Source organism: Porites lutea, chromosome 8 (assembly GCF_958299795.1).
Source record: "Porites lutea chromosome 8, jaPorLute2.1, whole genome shotgun sequence".
Classification (NCBI taxonomy): domain Eukaryota; kingdom Metazoa; phylum Cnidaria; class Anthozoa; order Scleractinia; family Poritidae; genus Porites; species Porites lutea.
This window is the reverse complement of record NC_133208.1, coordinates 3,985,915-4,004,184: the sequence shown is the minus strand read 5'-3', so window position 1 is coordinate 4,004,184 and position 18,270 is coordinate 3,985,915. Positions and strand designations below refer to the sequence as shown.

At 38.7% G+C, this 18,270-nt stretch overlaps 3 protein-coding genes and 1 long non-coding RNA gene across 7 annotated transcripts in view; all 4 read right to left on the bottom strand.

The window, feature by feature from the left end:
* Positions 1–426: 426 nt before the first annotated feature.
* LOC140945709 (uncharacterized) lies at positions 427–11,098 on the bottom strand. Of its 4 annotated transcripts, none has more exons than XM_073394747.1 (4): positions 11,063–11,098; positions 2,672–2,788; positions 1,547–2,002; positions 427–994 (listed from the first exon to the last, which is right to left on the bottom strand). In XM_073394747.1, the coding sequence occupies exons 1-4, from the start codon at positions 11,081–11,083 to the stop codon at positions 632–634; spliced, it is 957 nt and encodes a 318-aa protein (XP_073250848.1). In that variant the 5' UTR covers positions 11,084–11,098; the 3' UTR covers positions 427–631. The 4 variants fall into 4 exon arrangements, with proteins under 4 accessions (XP_073250848.1, XP_073250849.1, XP_073250850.1 ...); XM_073394748.1 differs by lacking the exon at positions 11,063–11,098 and adding an exon at positions 10,084–10,214; XM_073394749.1 differs by lacking the exon at positions 11,063–11,098 and adding an exon at positions 10,080–10,133.
* LOC140946530 (uncharacterized) lies at positions 7,205–9,513 on the bottom strand. Its single transcript, XM_073395659.1, has 3 exons — positions 9,412–9,513; positions 8,276–8,731; positions 7,205–7,705 (listed from the first exon to the last, which is right to left on the bottom strand). Exons 1-3 carry the CDS (start codon positions 9,511–9,513, stop codon positions 7,343–7,345), a joined length of 921 nt encoding a protein of 306 aa, XP_073251760.1. The 3' UTR covers positions 7,205–7,342.
* A 106-nt stretch (positions 11,099–11,204) lies between the features above and the next one.
* Positions 11,205–14,127, bottom strand: LOC140945756 (uncharacterized). Its single transcript, XR_012166745.1, has 3 exons — positions 14,028–14,127; positions 13,868–13,925; positions 11,205–11,395 (listed from the first exon to the last, which is right to left on the bottom strand). It is a non-coding gene; the product is annotated as an uncharacterized lncRNA (long non-coding RNA).
* A 4,126-nt stretch (positions 14,128–18,253) lies between these two features.
* LOC140945707 (uncharacterized) overlaps positions 18,254–18,270 on the bottom strand; it is a 7,793-nt gene continuing 7,776 nt past the window's right edge. The window contains exon 4 of the mRNA XM_073394745.1: positions 18,254–18,270. This exon is cut by the window's right edge and continues 434 nt beyond it. The gene's annotated coding sequence lies outside the window, so the exon portion shown is untranslated.

Here is an 18,270-nt window from a genome sequence, read left to right as displayed (position 1 = left end):
TTTAAAAGTATGTACTGTTTCATGTGTACTGCACATTAGTTAATACGAAGGTAAGGAATACGAGATTGATGTTGTGTAGTAAACTCTAATATGTAAAGGAGGAGTATAAATGTAAATTATTGCTTTATAAACAGTTTAAGGAGGGGGAAGGTGATCCCTAGTTCCCCTCCCCTGATAAGAAAAACTCCAGTATTAGGATCAGAATGAAGTATTCTAATGAAAACTTGTAAAGGCTCCTAGTGTTAACTTATGTAACATTCCTCCCGAGTCTGTTCACACAGCACACTGTTCTATAGTTTAGAAGTGACTTTTATTTGCATATTCAGACTTAGATTCCAGTTTTTCAGATAACTTTTAAGACCTTTTTCTATGCTTTGTTAAAAACAGAAACCTTATTACTTGCAAAATTGAGTTTCAAGGGTTCCCTCTTTCTGTCTTGCTCCGAGGGCCGAGAAAAACGGAGAGAACTCTGGGAATGAAGTTGTCTTTTCAGCTGGTTTAGCATCTTAAAACTATTCATTACAATAGCAGAATTTCTTCAATAGCTCTTTTAACAATTATTGCATTAAAGGCTAGAAAACCTTTTAGAAAGCCCTTTGAGATTATAGTTAAGAAAAAAATGAATCTCTTTTTAAGCTTGTGGGGGTGGTACTTCTTCCACGTAGATCCGGGACACCGAGTTCCATCCTGTGTGCGCATCAGCAGAACCGAAACTTTTGCAGTTGCCGACCCAGAATCCCACGCGCACAGTGCCTTTGTGGATTTTATCGCAGACTCCCTCGACGTGACGTGGGCGGAACAAATTTTTCAATCTGCTACTTCTTCCATATCTCATGTAGACTACAGCATCAATAGCTGCTGGAGCCGAGCACTCTGCACCGTTAAAAGTGAAATACCATCGCCTGCAACAGTGGTCGCAGTTATAGATGCGGAGTTGGCCACTCCAGTAGACACGCAGACTTGTGTTGTCCGACGTCTTCTTGAAAATGCATTCCTGTTGAAAGGAAAGAGCAACCAAATTCAAGATTACCAGAGTCTATGGATATCTTAATGTTACAACGATTCAAATTACAATGACGGATTCAGTGGAGGGGCCCGGGTGCCCCCCCCCCCCCCCCTTATTTTTTAGACCAAACTGAGGCCCGAAGGGCCCAAAATATTTTTTTTTGGACACCCCAACCCCCTTACGTCAAGGTCTGGATTGGGCACTGAATTACACCTCTTTAACAATGCTTTCGTATGGTACAGTGGGGACAGGGTCGGTTAAACTAACGCTTTAATCTGTGAACAAAATCCCATGGTATTACCATTCAAAACTGCTGAGGAGTGCTTCCTTGTAAAAACATTTGATTTGCAAGATTTTACTCGATAAAATTGTGAAGTTTTTGGAAGTCATAAATAATTAAAGAAATGATCGGAGCCACAAGGGCCACTGGTTCTAATCCAAGCAAATTTGCGCGAACAAGACCTTCAAATGAAATTCGTTCTTTTTAAATAAAACCCAAGTACTGACGAACTTTTTATTCTGAGGCCACTTAGCTTTTACCTTGACCAATCCTGAGTCCCTGCCGTCGTCCAGATCCTTAAAAACGCACTGTTTCCAATTACGTGCAAAAGACTCTGAAGCCCCCTTGGGGCCTGAGGGACCTTGACTTCCAGGAGGACCTGTATCACCCTTCTTTCCAGTTTGACCCGAGGGGCCTTGTAGTCCCTTTGGGCCAGGTGGACCTTGACTTCCAGGGGGACCTGCTTCACCCTTGCTTCCGCTTGGGCCTGCTGGACCAGTTGACCCTGTACCTCCCTTGAGGCCTTGAAGTCCTTGTTTTCCACGGGGTCCTTCATCGCCTTTGACTCCTCGTGGACCCATAGGTCCTTCGGGTCCGTTATTCCCGGGTGATCCCGATGTACCAGCTGGTCCCGCGGGTCCCGGGCTTCCTGGGATACCCGGTATCCCCGGTGCGCAGAAACAAGGAGAGTAACCACAACAGCCATGTTGGGAATTCTGTTGAGGAAATTAAGGGAAGAAATGAAAAAAAAAAATGAATAAATTATTCATTCCTATTGATTTGGAGTTAATGCACTTCTCGGGATGTTTTTTTCTTAATTGGCCTTTCAAGAATAAGTAATTGAATTATTGACTATAAATCATAATTAATAACAATAATAATAGATAAATAAAAGCAGGTATAAGCTAAGTACAGTAGTACAAGACGCTTGAAGGACTCTAATTTTGGCCGCCGACACTACATAACCCTCACTGCTAGATTCACTCACATATATATCAAGTCCATCGTTCGTTCATTCAGTTGAGCAACAATTCAACTACTAATGATCATTTTATTATTGTTCAACTATTCATTTCCTGTGCATTTACATTTTTTGGCTGGGGGACTATACATTTCGATTATAAATTCTACCATCAACATGTATAATTCAGATATATTAATTAAAAGTGAAGCATAAAACATGACTACATATCAAAAAATAAAAGTTGAAAACGATGCCTGATGTTACGACAATCATTCTGACTCGTACTTTCATTGATTCCATTCCATTTTATTCCATTTTTTCTAGCAAATGAATAATGCAATCAATGACCATAAACTTTCTCGATTTATCACTGATATCAAATAAAGTCTGGATCATCTGAAATTTCACAAATCAAACTCACCTTGTTGCTGCTGTTTTTACTATTCGCAGAACACAAAGGGATCAGCAGTAACGATACTATCCATAACATAATGGCCGATGGTATCTTCATACAGAATAGCATGATCGCAGAATCAAACTGTGGGGTGAATATATTAATTGTTTAACAATCATCAGAAATACAGTATTGTTCATTCTTCTCAGGGAAAAATGAGGAAAATTTTTATGTGTATTGGCGTATATCGCTGTATACTATCCTCGAGGAAACCTGAAGATTACTAGACAATTATTCTTCATAGTTATCGAATTCTCACTCTTTCGGGTTACAAAAAAAATCAACATAAAGAAACAGGCAAATGACCGATTACAGGAATAATTTCTGCTTTTTTCAGGTTAAGAAATATAGACGAACCAATACGATTATGATCATCTTTTGATCAACCAATTTCAGGTGGTCCATGAAAACGCGAAAACAGGACGTAACACTATATATAAAAAAATAAACTGACAAGATATACATCATAACCAAATAGCCCACCGCTAGTAAAATATCTTCAGTTGAAAAACAAATACAACTGAGTAAAGAATCTAACCTGAAAGAAACTCTTCAAATTGGAAAATTACATTGAGTGTTCTAAGAATTAAATTTTTAACTAAGTATAAAACCTCTTTAACTTAACAGTAAATCTAGGACAACTAAAATACCAACCTTGCTTGTATGCCTGTAGTCCGCACAAAATGATGAATGGCTTGATATTGCTGCTCTTTTATGTCGTTTTGTAGTCACGTTTAGCATAAAAACATATTTTTAGCACGTTCAAAGGCTTGCTAAAAATAAAATGTCAAAATAGGCAAAATGTTCTTATTGGTTAACTCACACTGAGCTGACCAATCAAGGCGTTCGTTTAATTTGGTAAGTTGCAAGTTTGAAACACCTTTAGGGCCAGTGACGTAAAAAACATGAATAAGGACAAAAATTCTTATTGGATAAATCATTTCTAGATTGACCAATGGTATAACGCGTTGCAAAACGTCTTTGTTTAGAAGAGCTCAGGATTTTAAGCTAAAATAAGAAAACATCCCTTGCTAGTTAGGTAACTTCTTAGAAGTTTACTAAACATAACTGCGAAGTAAAAAATATAGTCACGTAGACTTTGACGCGTACTGCTTTGAGCGCGCGCCGCTACAATAACAAAAATTTAAATTAACTGCTGCATTGATCGCTTTGATAATGTTATAAAACAATTAGTTCATGCTTCAGCTGTACGTATGTCGAGAAATTGAGCACTTGGGAGGTTTAGAGAGCACTCAAGAAGCTAGAGTTGCTCTCGGCTGCGCCGCCTCGACCAACTCTTACGCCTCTTTCGTGCTCTCCAAAACTTCCCACGTGCTCAATATCTCGACATACGCACGCTGAGGCATGAACTTTAAAATTGTTAGTTATTGCACGGTTATACAACGGCGGTGAAGCGGTCACGCCTAAAAATATTAATGCCATGAATTTTGAATCTAGTTGGACGGCTTAATGACGGAGCTTCTAATTTTTAAGTGCTTATGTGCGGCTTTAAGTAGGGGAAGTTGGAAAGAAATTCGTAACAGAGTTTTCAAGAAGGCAATATATCTCAAATTACTGGTTTGCACGTGACATCACGGCGACATTAGGGCCATTTATACGAGGACAAATAAGACGCGTCTTACATAGGACGCGTCTTAAATAAGACGCGAACTTTCCGTATAAACGGCACATTTCGTCGAAAATAAGACGCGGCTTAGCTAAGACGCGTCTTATTTCAGAACAGCCCTTAACACCTGTTCTTAGATAAGAGGCGAACGCATAGTACGCATGCGTTAATTTTTGGCCCGCCACGTTGGGTTGCTGTTGCTACGGACAATATTCACATGAAAACGAGTCAAGAACTGAAATAAGACGCGAACCATTTATACGAGCTGTTCTCGTCTTAGATAAGACATGTTCGTATAAATGGTACAGTTCGCGTCTTATTTAAGACGCGTCTTATGTAAGACGCGTCTTATTTTTCCGCGTATAAATGGCCCTAATGTGTATTATGGGAAAATAATGACAATGAGAGCATGATGAATTGTATTGGCCATTAACATGGCCGCCTTTTCACGTGACTGCAAACCAAGAATACAACTTTCCGTTAATTTTTGAGGTCAGAGTATCTGTTGTTAGCAAACGTTTAGGAGAAACATTAGGGCCATTTATACGAGGAAAAATAAGACGCGTCTTACATAAGACGCGTCTTAAATAAGACGCGAACTGTAACATTTATACGAGCATGTTTTATCTAATAAGACGCGTCTTACCTAAGCCGCGTCTTATTTTAGACGAAATGTGCCGTTTATACGGAAAGTTCGCGTCTTATGTAAGACGCGTCTTATTTTTCCTCGTATAAATGGCCCTATTATTGAACTTCACTGGTTGCCAAAGTTATTTTGTATTTTGCACTTTCAGGGAGGCAGAAATGCCTGATCTACAGATACTAATTTTTGTCCTGTTTTCTCTGTGAAATCGGTCATGCGGTAGAAAAAGTGCTTTCTGGCTCGTCCTTACGAGCTTCCATTGTTTGAGGCCAAGCTGAATCGCCTAAAGTATGTTTCCCCTGAACAAGAGTGTTATTTTCTTTTCTTTTATTTTTAAGCTGATCATGCATGAATAAGAAGCAGAGCTTTGAGGTTTTTTCACGACTGAACAATCACAAACATATAAAGCATCTATATTATTTACTTGCGGGCAAAAAGAAAAAAAATAGTAAATAAGGATAAGAAAAATCATACTTAACGAAGAAATGCTTGTTGATTTAGCTGTGATATTCCTTAGAGTGCTAAAGGGTCACAAAACGTACTTACGTCAGGCTTTACAAAAAAAAGCATTAGAGCTGTAGCGGTGTGTTAAAGGAGCTAAAAGGTAACTATTTCTTGCCCAACTGCTTTTTTGGTACCTCCTTGTGGGATAAACCAAATCAGGGCCATCCCCTTTAAGCGAATTTCTAGTACCTTTTGGGGTATTTTTGAAATTTTCTGAAGTAGCCCAAGCACGCCTCACCCCTTCCCTTCTGAGGAGCTGTTTACATGGGGGTGGGGGACCCCAGGTAGGTGAGGTAACTTGCTTAGGTGGGGTAATCCGTGAGTCTATTTAATCTCTCATGCATTTTAATTCCGATCACGTTTACGTGATAGGTGGGGTGACCCGCCGCATGTTACCTCACCTATCTGGGGTCCCCCACCTCAATGTAAACCAGCTCTTAGGGGCTGTTTATATGGAGGCAGGAAGATCCTAGAGGGCCAGAACAACTTTTCGTTGGATTTACATGCAGAAAGTTTGGTCCGTGTGGTGTCCAAGTGGAGAATGAATTAAGGATGGCGGACGACATTGCAATTTAGGCACTTCTGATCTGCTCTCTTTAATGGCGTAAATAACCACCTTTGAGTAAAATTTATCACAATAATCAGCTCGTGGGAGCGCCAAACTAAATGGTAGGCCTTTATTGCCGTGAATACCTTTTCCCTAGTACTTGGATCTTCCTAGCGAAAGCATTTTACATGGTACTTGGATATTTTTACCGATCAGCTAAGGCAAAAAGGGGTATACGCCTTTTTGCGATAGTAATCATACAGAGTTTTGTTTCATTAAGGTGCTGTTTCACGGGACGATTCGCAACAACGAGTTTTAGTGCAACACAGCGTTGCAAAGTTGAAACAATGTCGCAACAATGTTTCCACGCCGTGTTAAAAATCGGCGTTGCGAATCGGTAGTTGTGTAACAACACCGTTAGTCTGTTTCAGTACACCCTATCTTAAATGTGAACATAATTTTTCTATACTTCTTTATTGTAAGCAGTAGCCGGGAAAAAACTTGCCTTTAAACCGCAAAGATCCCTATTTGATAAATTGATTGTTTACAATTGAAGAAAACTGGGCCAGAATGCAACACTGAACGCAGGAGGAAAATGTTTCAGAGTTTTGTTCTTTAAAAGTATGCATGCATTTTCACGTCTGCGCCCATTGGTTAATAAGAAGGTAAGGAATACGAGGTTGGTGTGTAAAGGTGGGTGTGTAAATGTGTAAGGGTGGGGTATAATTGTCCATTATTGCTTTATAAACAGTTTAAAAGGGGGGAAGGTGATCCCCAGCTCCCCCTCCCATGCTAAAATACTCCAGTATTAGAATCAGAATAAAGTATTCTAATGACAACTTATAAAGGATCCTGTTAACTGATGTAACATTAGTCTCGAGTCTGTTCACATAGCACACTGTTCTATAAATTAGAAGTGACTTTTATTTGTATGTTCAGATTTAGATTCCAGTTTGTTAAATACCTAAAGACCTTTCGCCTTGCTTTGTTAAAAACAGAAACCTTTTTAGTTGCAAAATTGAGTTTCTCGGGATGTTTTTATCAGCAACCTCGTTCACTCAGTACTCTCCGTACTCGAGTCCCTTGGTCTGGCCTACTCTCTCTCCCCTCCCCTCTCTCTCTCTCTCTTGCTTTGAGGGCCGAGAACGGAGAGCACCCTGAGAACGAGGTTGTCTTGTCAGCTGGTTTAGCATCTTAAAACCATACCTTGCAATAACAGAGTTTTTATTAATAGGTTATTTAACAATAATTACATTCAATTCTAGAAACCTTTTTAGGAAGTACCCTAAGTTTAGGAAAAATTTGAATCTGCTTTTCTTAAGCTTGTGGGGGAGGTATTTCTTCCACGAAGATCCGGGACACCGAGTTCCATCCTGTGTTCGCATCAGCAGAACCGAAACCTGCGCAGTTTCCGACCCAGAATCCCACGCGCACAGTGCCTTTGTGGATTTTATCGCAAACTCCCTCGACATGACGTGGGCGGTGCAAATTGTTTAGCCTGCTGCCAGTTCCTTTAGACATGTAGACTATAGCATCAATAGCGGCTGGAGCCGAGCATTCTGCACCGTTAAAAGTGAAATACCATCGCCTGCAACAGTGATCGCAGTTATAGATGCGGAGTTGGCCACTCCAGTAGACACGCAGACTAGTGCTGTCCGACTTCTTCTTGAAAATGCATTCCTGTTGGAAGGAAAGAGCAACCAAATTCAAGATTACCAGAGTAATCTTTTAATCCTTTTACCCACAGAGAGACAGCTCTGACTAATTTAGTTTGATGGATATCTTAAGTTACGACGATTCAAATTACAGTGGCGGATCCAGGGAAGGGGCCCGGGAAGCCCGGCCCCCCCCTTGTTTTTAGACCACACTGAGACCTCCCTCCCTTTATCTAAGGGTCTGGATGACCACCCCCCTCCCCCCCTCCCCCCTTTATCTCAACACTTTCCTATGGTACAGTTGTACAAGGTGGGTTAAACTAACACTTTAATCTGTGAACAAAATCCCATGGTATTACCATTCAAAACTACTGAGTGCTTCCATGTAAAGACATTTGATTTGCAAGATTTTACTCCATAAAACTGAGACTTTTTTGGAAGTGTAGGAAATAAATAATTAAAGACATGAGCCATACAAGCCACTGGTTCTAATCCAAGAAAATTTGCGAACAAGACCTTCTAATGAAATTCTATCTTTTGAAATAATACCCAAGTACTGACGAACTTTATATTCGGAGGACAACTTAGCTTTTACCTTGACCAATCCTGAGTCCCTGCCGTCTGCCAGATTCTTAAAAACGCACTGTTTCCAATTAGGTGCAAAAGACCCTGAAGCCCCCTTGGGACCTGAGGGACCTTGACTTCCAGGAGGACCTGTATCACCCTTCTTTCCAGTTTGACCCGAGAAGCCTTGTGGTCCCTTGGGACCAGGGGGACCTTGACTTCCAGGGGGACCTGCATCACCCTTGCTTCCGAGTGGGCCGGCTGGACCAGTTGAACCTGTACCTCCCTTGGGACCTGGAAGCCCCTGTTTTCCACGTGGTCCTTCATCGCCTTTGACTCCTCGTGGACCCACAGGTCCTTTGGGTCCGTTATTCCCGGGTGATCCCGTTGTACCAGATGGTTCCGCGGGTCCCGGGCTTCCTGGGATGCCCGGTATCCCTGGTGCGCAGAAACACTGAGAGTAACCACAAGAGCCATGTTGGGAATTCTGTTGAGGAAATTAAGGGCAGACATGAAAAAAAAAAAAAAGAATCAACGTATCATTCCTTCTCTTTGATTTTGGTTAATGCACTTGGGATGTTTGTTCTATGAAAAGCCTTTGAAATATAAGTAAATAAATAATTGACAGAAAATATACATTAATAATAATAATAGATGGATAAAAGCAGATATAAGCTAACTACAGAAACAAAAGACGCTTAAAGGACTCTACTTTTGGCCGCTGACCCTACATAACTCTCACTGCTAGATTAACTCATTTACATATATATATATATATATATATATATATATCAAGTCCATCGTTCGTTCATTCAGTTTAGCAACAGTGCAACTACTAATGATCATTTTATTATTGTTCAACTATTCATTTCCTGTGCATTCACATTATTTGACTAGGGGACTATCCATTTCGATTATAAATTCTACCATTAACATATATGATTAAAAGTGAAGCCTAAAACATGTCTACATATCAAAAAATAAAATTTGAAAACGGCGCAGGATGTCAGGACAATCATTCTGACTCATACTTTCATTGATTCCGTTCCATTTTATCCCATTTTTTCTAGCAAATGAATAATGCAGTCATCGACCTTTAACTTTCTCGATTTATCACTGATATCAAATAAATTCCTGATCATCTGAAATTTAACAAATCAAACTCACCTTGTTGCTACTGTTTTTGCTGTTCGCAGAAGACAAAGAGATCAGCAGTAACGGTACTATCCATAACATAATGGCCGATGGTATCTTCATACAGAATAGCATTATCGCACAATCAAACTGTGGGATGAACATATTAATTGTTTAACAATCACCACAAATACAGTATTGTTCATTCTTCTCAGGGAAAAATGAAGAAAATTTTTATGTGTATTGGCGTATATCGCTGTATACTATCCTCGAGGAAACCTGAAGATTACTAGACAATTAGTCTTGATAGTTATCACTCTTTCGGGTTACAAAAAAAATCAAAACATAAAGAAACAGGCAAATGACCGATTACAGGAATAAATTCTACTTTTTTCAGGTTTAAGAAATATAGAAGAACCAATACGATTATGATCATCTTTTGATCAACCAATTTCAGGTGGTCCATGAAAACGCGAAAACAGGACGTAACACTATATATAAAATAATGAACTGAAAAGATATACATCATAACCAAATAGCCCACCGCTAGTAAAATATCATCAGTTTTGAAAAACAAACACAACTGAGTGAAGAATCTAACCTGGAAGGAACACTTCAAATTGGAAAATTACATTGAGTATTTTAAGAACTGAGTTTTTAGCTACTTTGCAGTAACAGTAAATCTAGGACAACTAACATACCAACCTTGCTTGTATGGCTGTAGTCCGGCGTCCGCAAAAAATGATGAATGGCTTAATATCTCCTATCTTTTATGTCGTTTTGTAGACACATTTAGCATAAAAACATGTTTTTAGCACGTTCAAAGGCTTGCTAAAAATAAAATGTCAAAAAAGGCAAAATGTTCTTATTGGTTACCTCACACTGAGCTGACCAATCAAGGCGTTCGTTTAATTTGGTAAGTTGCAAGTTTGAAACATGTTTAGGACCAGTGACGTAAAAAACATGAATAAGGACAAAAATTCTTATTGGATAAATCATTTCTAGATTGACCAATGGCATAACGCGTTGCAAAACGTCTTTGTCTAGAAGAGGTCAGGATTTTACGCTAAAATAAGAAAACATCCCTTGTTAGTTAGGTAACTTCTTAGAAGTTTACTAATCACAGTTTTAGTTGGTTTTCAGTTTCCAAATGAAAGAAAATCCCCCCTCTTCCCCACGCTGAATGACATACTGAAAGGCAGATCGCAATCACAATATATTTATCACTTAATTGAGACAAACGTGATCGTATTATAGAAAAGCATGCAACCCGCTCATTATAGTTTCCTAACGGATATTTCTTTTTCACTTAAACACAACTCGAATTTTGAAGAAGAGGAGAAGAGGAGTAAGCAGCTACAGAAATAACTTAACTGGATTTTTTAAAACTATTTTCCAGATTTTTGTTAACTGATAAGACTTTCGAAATGAAGGCGTAATTTTAAACAACTGTAATCTTTTTTAGCAGCGACAGGCTGAGCTATAAAACTTCAAATATTTATTAGTAATTTTTCGATGCAAAAAGACGAGGCTACAATAAATTGATGTTTAGGCTTGGTTCTGGAACAACTGATCAGATTTAGAACACACAAAAAAGATCGTCTTGATTTGCACATTCAAAATATTTTTTAACCAAATTAAGTGAGGAATTAACGTGATAAGGTTGGATCGAGAGAAAACTTACCATAAAGCCTTTATAACACATGTATTGGGCAGGCTTGCCTGATTAAAATAGACCTGCAATGAGGATGACAGAAATAAATGCGATATCAAAGACATTAAAAATGAAGATAAATCGGCAAAAATACAAATGTAAGCCTACCTTGATGAATTTTTGCCCTTCAATTTCTTCTCAACTACTCACTGGGAGTTGTAAGGGAAAACAATTTCTCGTACGAACGTGTTGAAGAACATCATGAATTTATTGTACCGAACGATACCATTGGCTGCTAAATGTGGTTCACCCACTCAGCGACCCATCCAATGATCTGGTGTCTTTTATTTCTGCCAAAAAACCCTGAGAAGGAAAATTATTGCCTTTTTTTAATTGAAAAGCGGTGTGCAATTTCTTAAGCATTGTTATAGCTTATACCAGCAAACAGAAAATTAACGTCGTTTAAGATCACTAAAAAGTAAACTAAGCGATCTTTACCTTCTTTGCGGTTCTAAGTTGTGTTTGATTCTTAAGCTAACCTCGCCGCCTCACCACCTTATAGAGCCTTTCTAAACATTCACTTCTCTGTCTTCTTTTATTAAAAATAACTTTGTCAATTATATTTTCCCCTCATGTTGACTATTACTGATTAATTTCCACTTTAATTTCAAGCTGACATGCACCGTTTGTCAGAAAACATTTGCCTGGAAATAATATGCTCAGCGTAATATTCAGAAAGATTCGTTAATATTCGATGAGCAAAATACCTTCGCCCGGAGAAAAATTGTTGCCCTACGTTCTTAATTTGTTCGTTCGTTTCGTCTGTTATTGCCGGGCGCAAAACAAAACATAGAAAACAGTGTGACGTAGTAACAGGGGCACCCAACGAGAATATAGTTCAAAACCACTTAAACATAGCATTGTTAAACGTTTTTTAGTATTTAAACGGTGGATATGGGCATATTTTTATCCCCTATAAATTTTTCATCTGTTCGGATTTCCTAGCTGAAAATCTAGTGATCCGAAAATTATAGGGATCAAAACTTACCCGTTCGAAAATTTTTAGCCAGGAAAAAGGCTCCCGAAAATTCTAGGTGACCTTTTTAGGGTAATAATCCGTTGAAAATGGGCAATTTTACCGTTTCTTAGATGTTCGAAAATCCTAGGAGAGGCAGGCAAGCAATAAATTTTACAACAAATGTTCCGAAAATTCTAGATCTCAAATTGTCTTCCGAACAGATACTTTTCCGAAAATTGTCGTTGGGTGCCCCTGAGTAAAATCAAATTGAGTTTTAAAAGAATTCGTGCAATAATCAAAGACACTCGTCGGTCAGATAATTCCTTTCTAATGTAAAAAGAAAGAGAAAGTTTAGGCGCTATTCGACTCCTGTCCGCTTCTGCATGGCTATTGACACAACTTCTTGAATAGCAATAGCTCGCCTGGTCTGATTCCAATTAACTTTTTTCAAATTGGTGAAACTTTGGCTTGAAAATAAAAAATTTTGAATGGACACAGATGGATGGTAGTCTATTTCAGTAATATTTCTTACATCAAAAAGAGTCTTGCACCTAAAGTACGCGGCAGCTTGCAAATATAAAAACAGCTTCCGTGCGAGCGGTTCACGTAGTTTCCTTTTTCATCCATCAGCTTCCATCGAACGCCTCGCTATGTTGTTATTAAGCCGACTGTTCTCAGGGTTTAAAAGGCGTTAATTATGACAAAGTTTTAGAATTTCATGCCCTTACCAGTCCGGCGATTTTTCATGCTGATGTAGAAATATAATTGCAGTTCTTAATATGATAAAAGGAAATAAACATGAAGTGGACTCATGTATTTTAAGTACTTTTCTGAAGGGTTCCTAAAGCTAAACACTGTGACTTTGCAGCTGGCAGTTTGGCTACGTGTTGCGTGTTGTTACGTGCTGTCTCAAATTTATTCGCCTCATCATTCTTAAATTACACCAAACTTCGAAATTTGCTTCAAGCAGTAAAATTTACATATTCTGATACAGGTTAATTGGCTTACTACAAGCTACTTATACGGCACATGAAACAAAATATTGACTCGGCAGTTGCTGAAACCGCGTTTTAGGTTCAAGCCTCAGTCTCCGCATCATCGTAAAAGCTAGTTGCCGCTGCTCTACTTGCTTAAAACTGCAAACTAACTTAAATTCATTGTCACCCCACACGATCAAAACTATAAATTTATAAAGGAAAGATGTTAATGTTGCCAAGCTTCATTTATTATTATTATTATTTTATGTTTTTCCTTTTTGGATAACCTATCATAGTGGACATGGTACCATTAAAAGAAATTTGTGATTTTCTCATCAGATGCGCGCCGGCTTTTAAGCCACGGGGACAAAAATAGACACCGCGCGAGACTGCCGCTTATAACTAAACACAAGCGCATAAAATTATAGAACATAAGTCGTTTCCTTCTAAAATGGACACATTTTTTTTCCACGCGTTTTGTCTACAGGGTAGTACTGACAAAAGTGGCTCCTCTTTTATAATCTTTTGTTTTGTTTTTTTTGTAGTTTTTAATTACACTTTTAAAAGTTTTCGTAAAATTCTTAGTCAAGTCTGTAATTTTCATATTTTAAAATGCAACTACTTGAGCGGAACAGGACATTTCAACAATATTTTTGTTTACCTATTTGCATAATATATATGTAAGAAGCTATAAATAAGGAAAGCCTTCCTCACGAGTTTGCCACAATTGGAATGTCAAATTTTCGGGTTTTAAAATATGGTACCTTGATTACATTTGCCAAATTGGCAAAATTTAACGATGTTTTACGTTACTATATCAAAGAATGAAGCCAGTTTTACCTTGAGGTAATAGAAGATAATTGAATGGATAGCGTATACACGTCGTGGACACAGTACTCTAAAAGATCAAAGACGAAACAGGTTCTAAGTAGATTAAACTTAACGAGTAAAGATTCCCCGTAATTATATAACACAACAACTGTGAAAAAACGCAGTGTACCGTTCAAAATGTCCATAATATCCTCAGCCTTTTTCTTTCATTGCTAAACAAAAATAATTTTCCATTTTGCTTTCTTTGCATATAATGAGGTTCTTGTCAGATCAAGTTTGCAAAGAAATCTGTTGTGCTTGACTTCTTATTTGACAGATAGCTGTCATTTATTAAAACAGAAAACATAATCACTGATTACTAAACCAGTAAATTTGCATCTTCCCATTACAATTATTTTAGGAGTCGCTACCTAATGTAAAGTAATAACGCGTTGTGATTTATTCCAAGTGTACTCTCCCTTATCGTTTTAATCGTACAAGGAAGCAATCGAATCTGAACAACTTTGAAGGGTGGGAGCCAAGGGAGGTAGATTGGGTACCTCGTCATAGCCCCCCGCCCCCTTCTCATTCTTTGGCCGACTATTATTATTTGTTAGAACACATTGACAGTTTAATTTGCACTTTATTTCCTTGTTGTGTGTAATATGGTGGACTGCAAGTGGAAGTTTCACGATTTTGGGGTAGTAATGTATGTAACTATTTCTTCTATTTTGTAGAGCTGTAAGAATTCATTCCGTGTTAGGTTTTTCATTCATCTTTAGTCCTCGGTTACAACGTTTAAAATGTTTTCGACTTCGTGGCGAATGTTTTGTTCCGGGAGACACGTCGCTTTCAATTTGCCTCTCAGCGGAATATTAGTTGCTAACGGCGCTTTATTAACTCGGGGTCATGTGTCTCAGATATCTGTTCCTAACTCACAGAGCGTCCCACATGCGCGAAAAACGATAATCTTAAAATACGTGATGAACAGAAGTAGGCAATGAACAAATGTATGTGCAATTAGTATTTTTATATTCTTTATGCATTAAATAATTATTTAGATTGAAATAATTTGGGTGTTTGTTGTGATGTCACAGTTTCTGAAGCCACATTGCGGGAGACGATGTGGTAATGGCGGAAGGATTTGTGTTTCAAAAAAAGAACTTTAATCTTGACCTACGATTGAGTTGTGAAGTTTTCTTACTGAAACCAGTGGTTTAGTGTTAATCTCCAGGTATCTGTGATTCAAAGTGTTCTTTCGCTTTTGAGAATAACTACAGCGCTGATTACTACCTTTATCACCAAACGTAAACTCTTGCAGCACGTCACGTTTGAAGCAACCTCATGCCCAGGACTTTTCCCTTAAAAATGGTAGTGGCGGGAAAAGCCCTGAGTACCAGGTTGCTTTAATGCCCTGGAAGACGTGCCGCCTGTGTATCCCCGAGAGTTCGAAGAATTTGATTCTTCTGAGTATTTGTTATTCTATCACATTCACATTGTTTGTTTGTTCAAATATTATGCGTACTTTTCCTGTAATTATCTATTCTCAGCGTCTCCTTACGTAATCGCGATTGTTAATTTTCGTAACTCCTTTAGGTCTATTGTTGTCTTCAGTTAAGTATACAAATTTTCTTTCTCACCCATGGAAATCAGTCGTTGTTTCCGGAGAGGCCTTGTTCAGATCTTGTAAGTATGGTTTTCCTGTTTTTTTCCTGCTTCGTAATTTTTCCATTTGTTGTACATTTTAGTTTTTCTTTTGCTAGCCTGCGTAGCAAGCGTTTCGGCGCGAGTTCGTCGAAAAAGTTGGGAGGAGAGCAAACAAAAAAAGGAATGAAGGGGGAGGGGGAGGGGAAAGAAGGAAACATTTGCCCGCAAACCCCACGATTTTGAAAAACTGCGTTCGCTTACGAACGCAGTTTCTGATTGGTGCGGTGCTGGTAGTCTTGATTACTTAGCACTCGAAACATCAATCAATAAATCAACCTTCAATTTTCAATCTGTCCGTAAAGCGAAATCCAAAAATAATAAATAATTTTCCTTTCAGTATTTCTTCGTCTAGAGCATCCCTAAGGAGAACGTAAAAAATTGCTCTAACTGTAAATACACTTCGTGTTGTGCAGCTGGAATTCCCGGCATCCCTGGAATTCCGCGGGGACCCTCGGGGACCTGCGGGTTCAGCGGGTGCTGCGGGATCACCTGGTAATAATGGACCTCAAGGATCCAGGAGTACACGTGGATACAAGGTTGAAGCAGGTCCTCTTGAAGGTGAAGGCCCCAAGGGAGCACAAGGACCCTCGAGAGAAGCTGGAAAGAAGGGTGGTACAGGTAATCGAGGTCCCCCAGGTCCCAAGGGGGTTCCAGGACCGTTTAAAGGAGACGTGCCGCCAGTGTCGCCCCTAGAGTTCGAAGAATTTGATTCTTCTGAGTATTTGTTATACTTTATCGTGTCGCTAATGTTTCGTGAATTTAGTTTAAAATGTTGGCTTTTTGCTATCACATTCACTTTAGTCAAGAGCCATAATAGGACAGAGAGGGTGTCTAAGGGCGTTGGCCGGGATATCTTAATTTCAAAAAAGTTATTTTTAGAACTATGCGGGCCACGCAGAAACAGTTTCCGGTAAACTGGTTGACTTCCGGAAGAGTCGCTTTCACGATTCAGCTCGCCAAAGCGAGGCGACATCAACAATTAAAAAAAAAATGGCGGCACATGTGGAGTTGATAAATTGACCTTCTTCAACAAAGAACCTACCATAGAAACTGCTTAAAACTTCTACACAAAAGGGTCTTTTACAAGCAACGGTAGAAATCGGTTAAAGCGACCGTGTGACCATCGTTTTTGTTTGAACAGCTGGAAAGAGGACAATTAGCATTGCAGCCTGAATAAGCGTTGCACACAAAACGCGCGGGTCCTACAAAGACGACCGTACAAGGGACCGTGTGGACGTTTTCTATTGAAAGAAGAAGGAAAAGAATGTATAAAGGTTTGCCGTATTTTTTTCAAGGACATGGCCGGGAAGGCGGGAATCTTGTGGAACACACTTTTTCCTGCTTGACTGATATTTTGTTCCGCACTTCACATTGGACAATTAGCAATTATTCTTTATTGAACACGAGGTTAATAGAAGCGGAATATTCGCGGCCAGGTTAATATTCCTAAATCAGTAAAGAAACCAAAAAGCTCAATTTAATGGACGGATTAAATCATGCGTGGAAATCGGTAAACAATAGGTTTTATCTTTCAGGGGCACCCAACGACAATTTTCGGAAAATATCTGTTCGGAAAACGATTTGAGATCTAGAATTTTCGGAACATTTTTTCCAAAATTTCTTGCTTGTCTGCCTCTCCTAAGATTTTCGAACATCCAAAAAATGGTATAATTGTCCACTTTTAACGGATTTTTGCCCTAAAAAGGTCACCTACAATTTTCGGGAGCCTTTTTTCTGGCTGAAAGTTTCGAAAAGGTAAGTTTTGATCCCTATAATTTTCGAATCACTAGACTTTCAGCTAGGAAATCCGAACAGATGAAAAATTTTTAGGGGATAAAAATATGCCCATATCTACCGTTTTAATACCAAAATGCGTTTAACAATGCCATGTTTAAGTGGTTTTGAACTATATTCTCGTTGGGTGCCCCTGATCTTTACAGAATTTTCAAACATTGCAAATCAAATCGGAAACAATAGCCCAATGGGTTATATGGAATCGCCAGAAGTTTAAGAAAAGTGAAGAAAAGTGGAGCTTTGTTTTCATCTGTCGACTCGCAGAGTTAGGGAAAAAGGTTTTTTGTGCAGCTAATTTGTGTTGTTCTTCTTCAGACAATGGTGGCCCGGCTGCTCGAGGTAAGGAGCCGTTTCTCTGTAGTTTTCTCTGTCCTGTTTAATTGAAATCTCGAGCTTTTCTTAAGATTTGCTTTCATTTTTTTTCTCATAAGTCAGTTGAATTTGATTTCGGTGGAAAATTTGTCTTTAATAAAGGAAATGTTGAGTTTACACACCTCTTCTACTCGATTAAACTGTAATTGTCAACATTCCATCGAGCAAAAAAATACTGCTAATTAAAGTTAATCCGAAAACGCTCTTTTGAAACTTTGAAGTCTTTTCTTACCTTCAAAAAAATGGACCCTAGGATTTTGCCGAATTCTGAAAGGTTCTTACTCTAAATAAATTGGCAAAACAACGAGCTCACGAATTATTTACTCGCCAGGCTAAAACACTACAAAGATCTCTGAGTGTGTATCCTGAAAACGATTTTTGCTTGTAAAAGCTTTATTTGTGTAAGGTTATTTGTGTTTTTCATGTTGCAAACGGTGTTGAAAATGTATGATAATCTCATCTGGAGTTTATTTACTTTATGTGATTTTACCAAGCCTCATATTTTCCTCATACACATTTTAGCATCTTAAAACCATACCTTACAATAGGTTATTTAACAA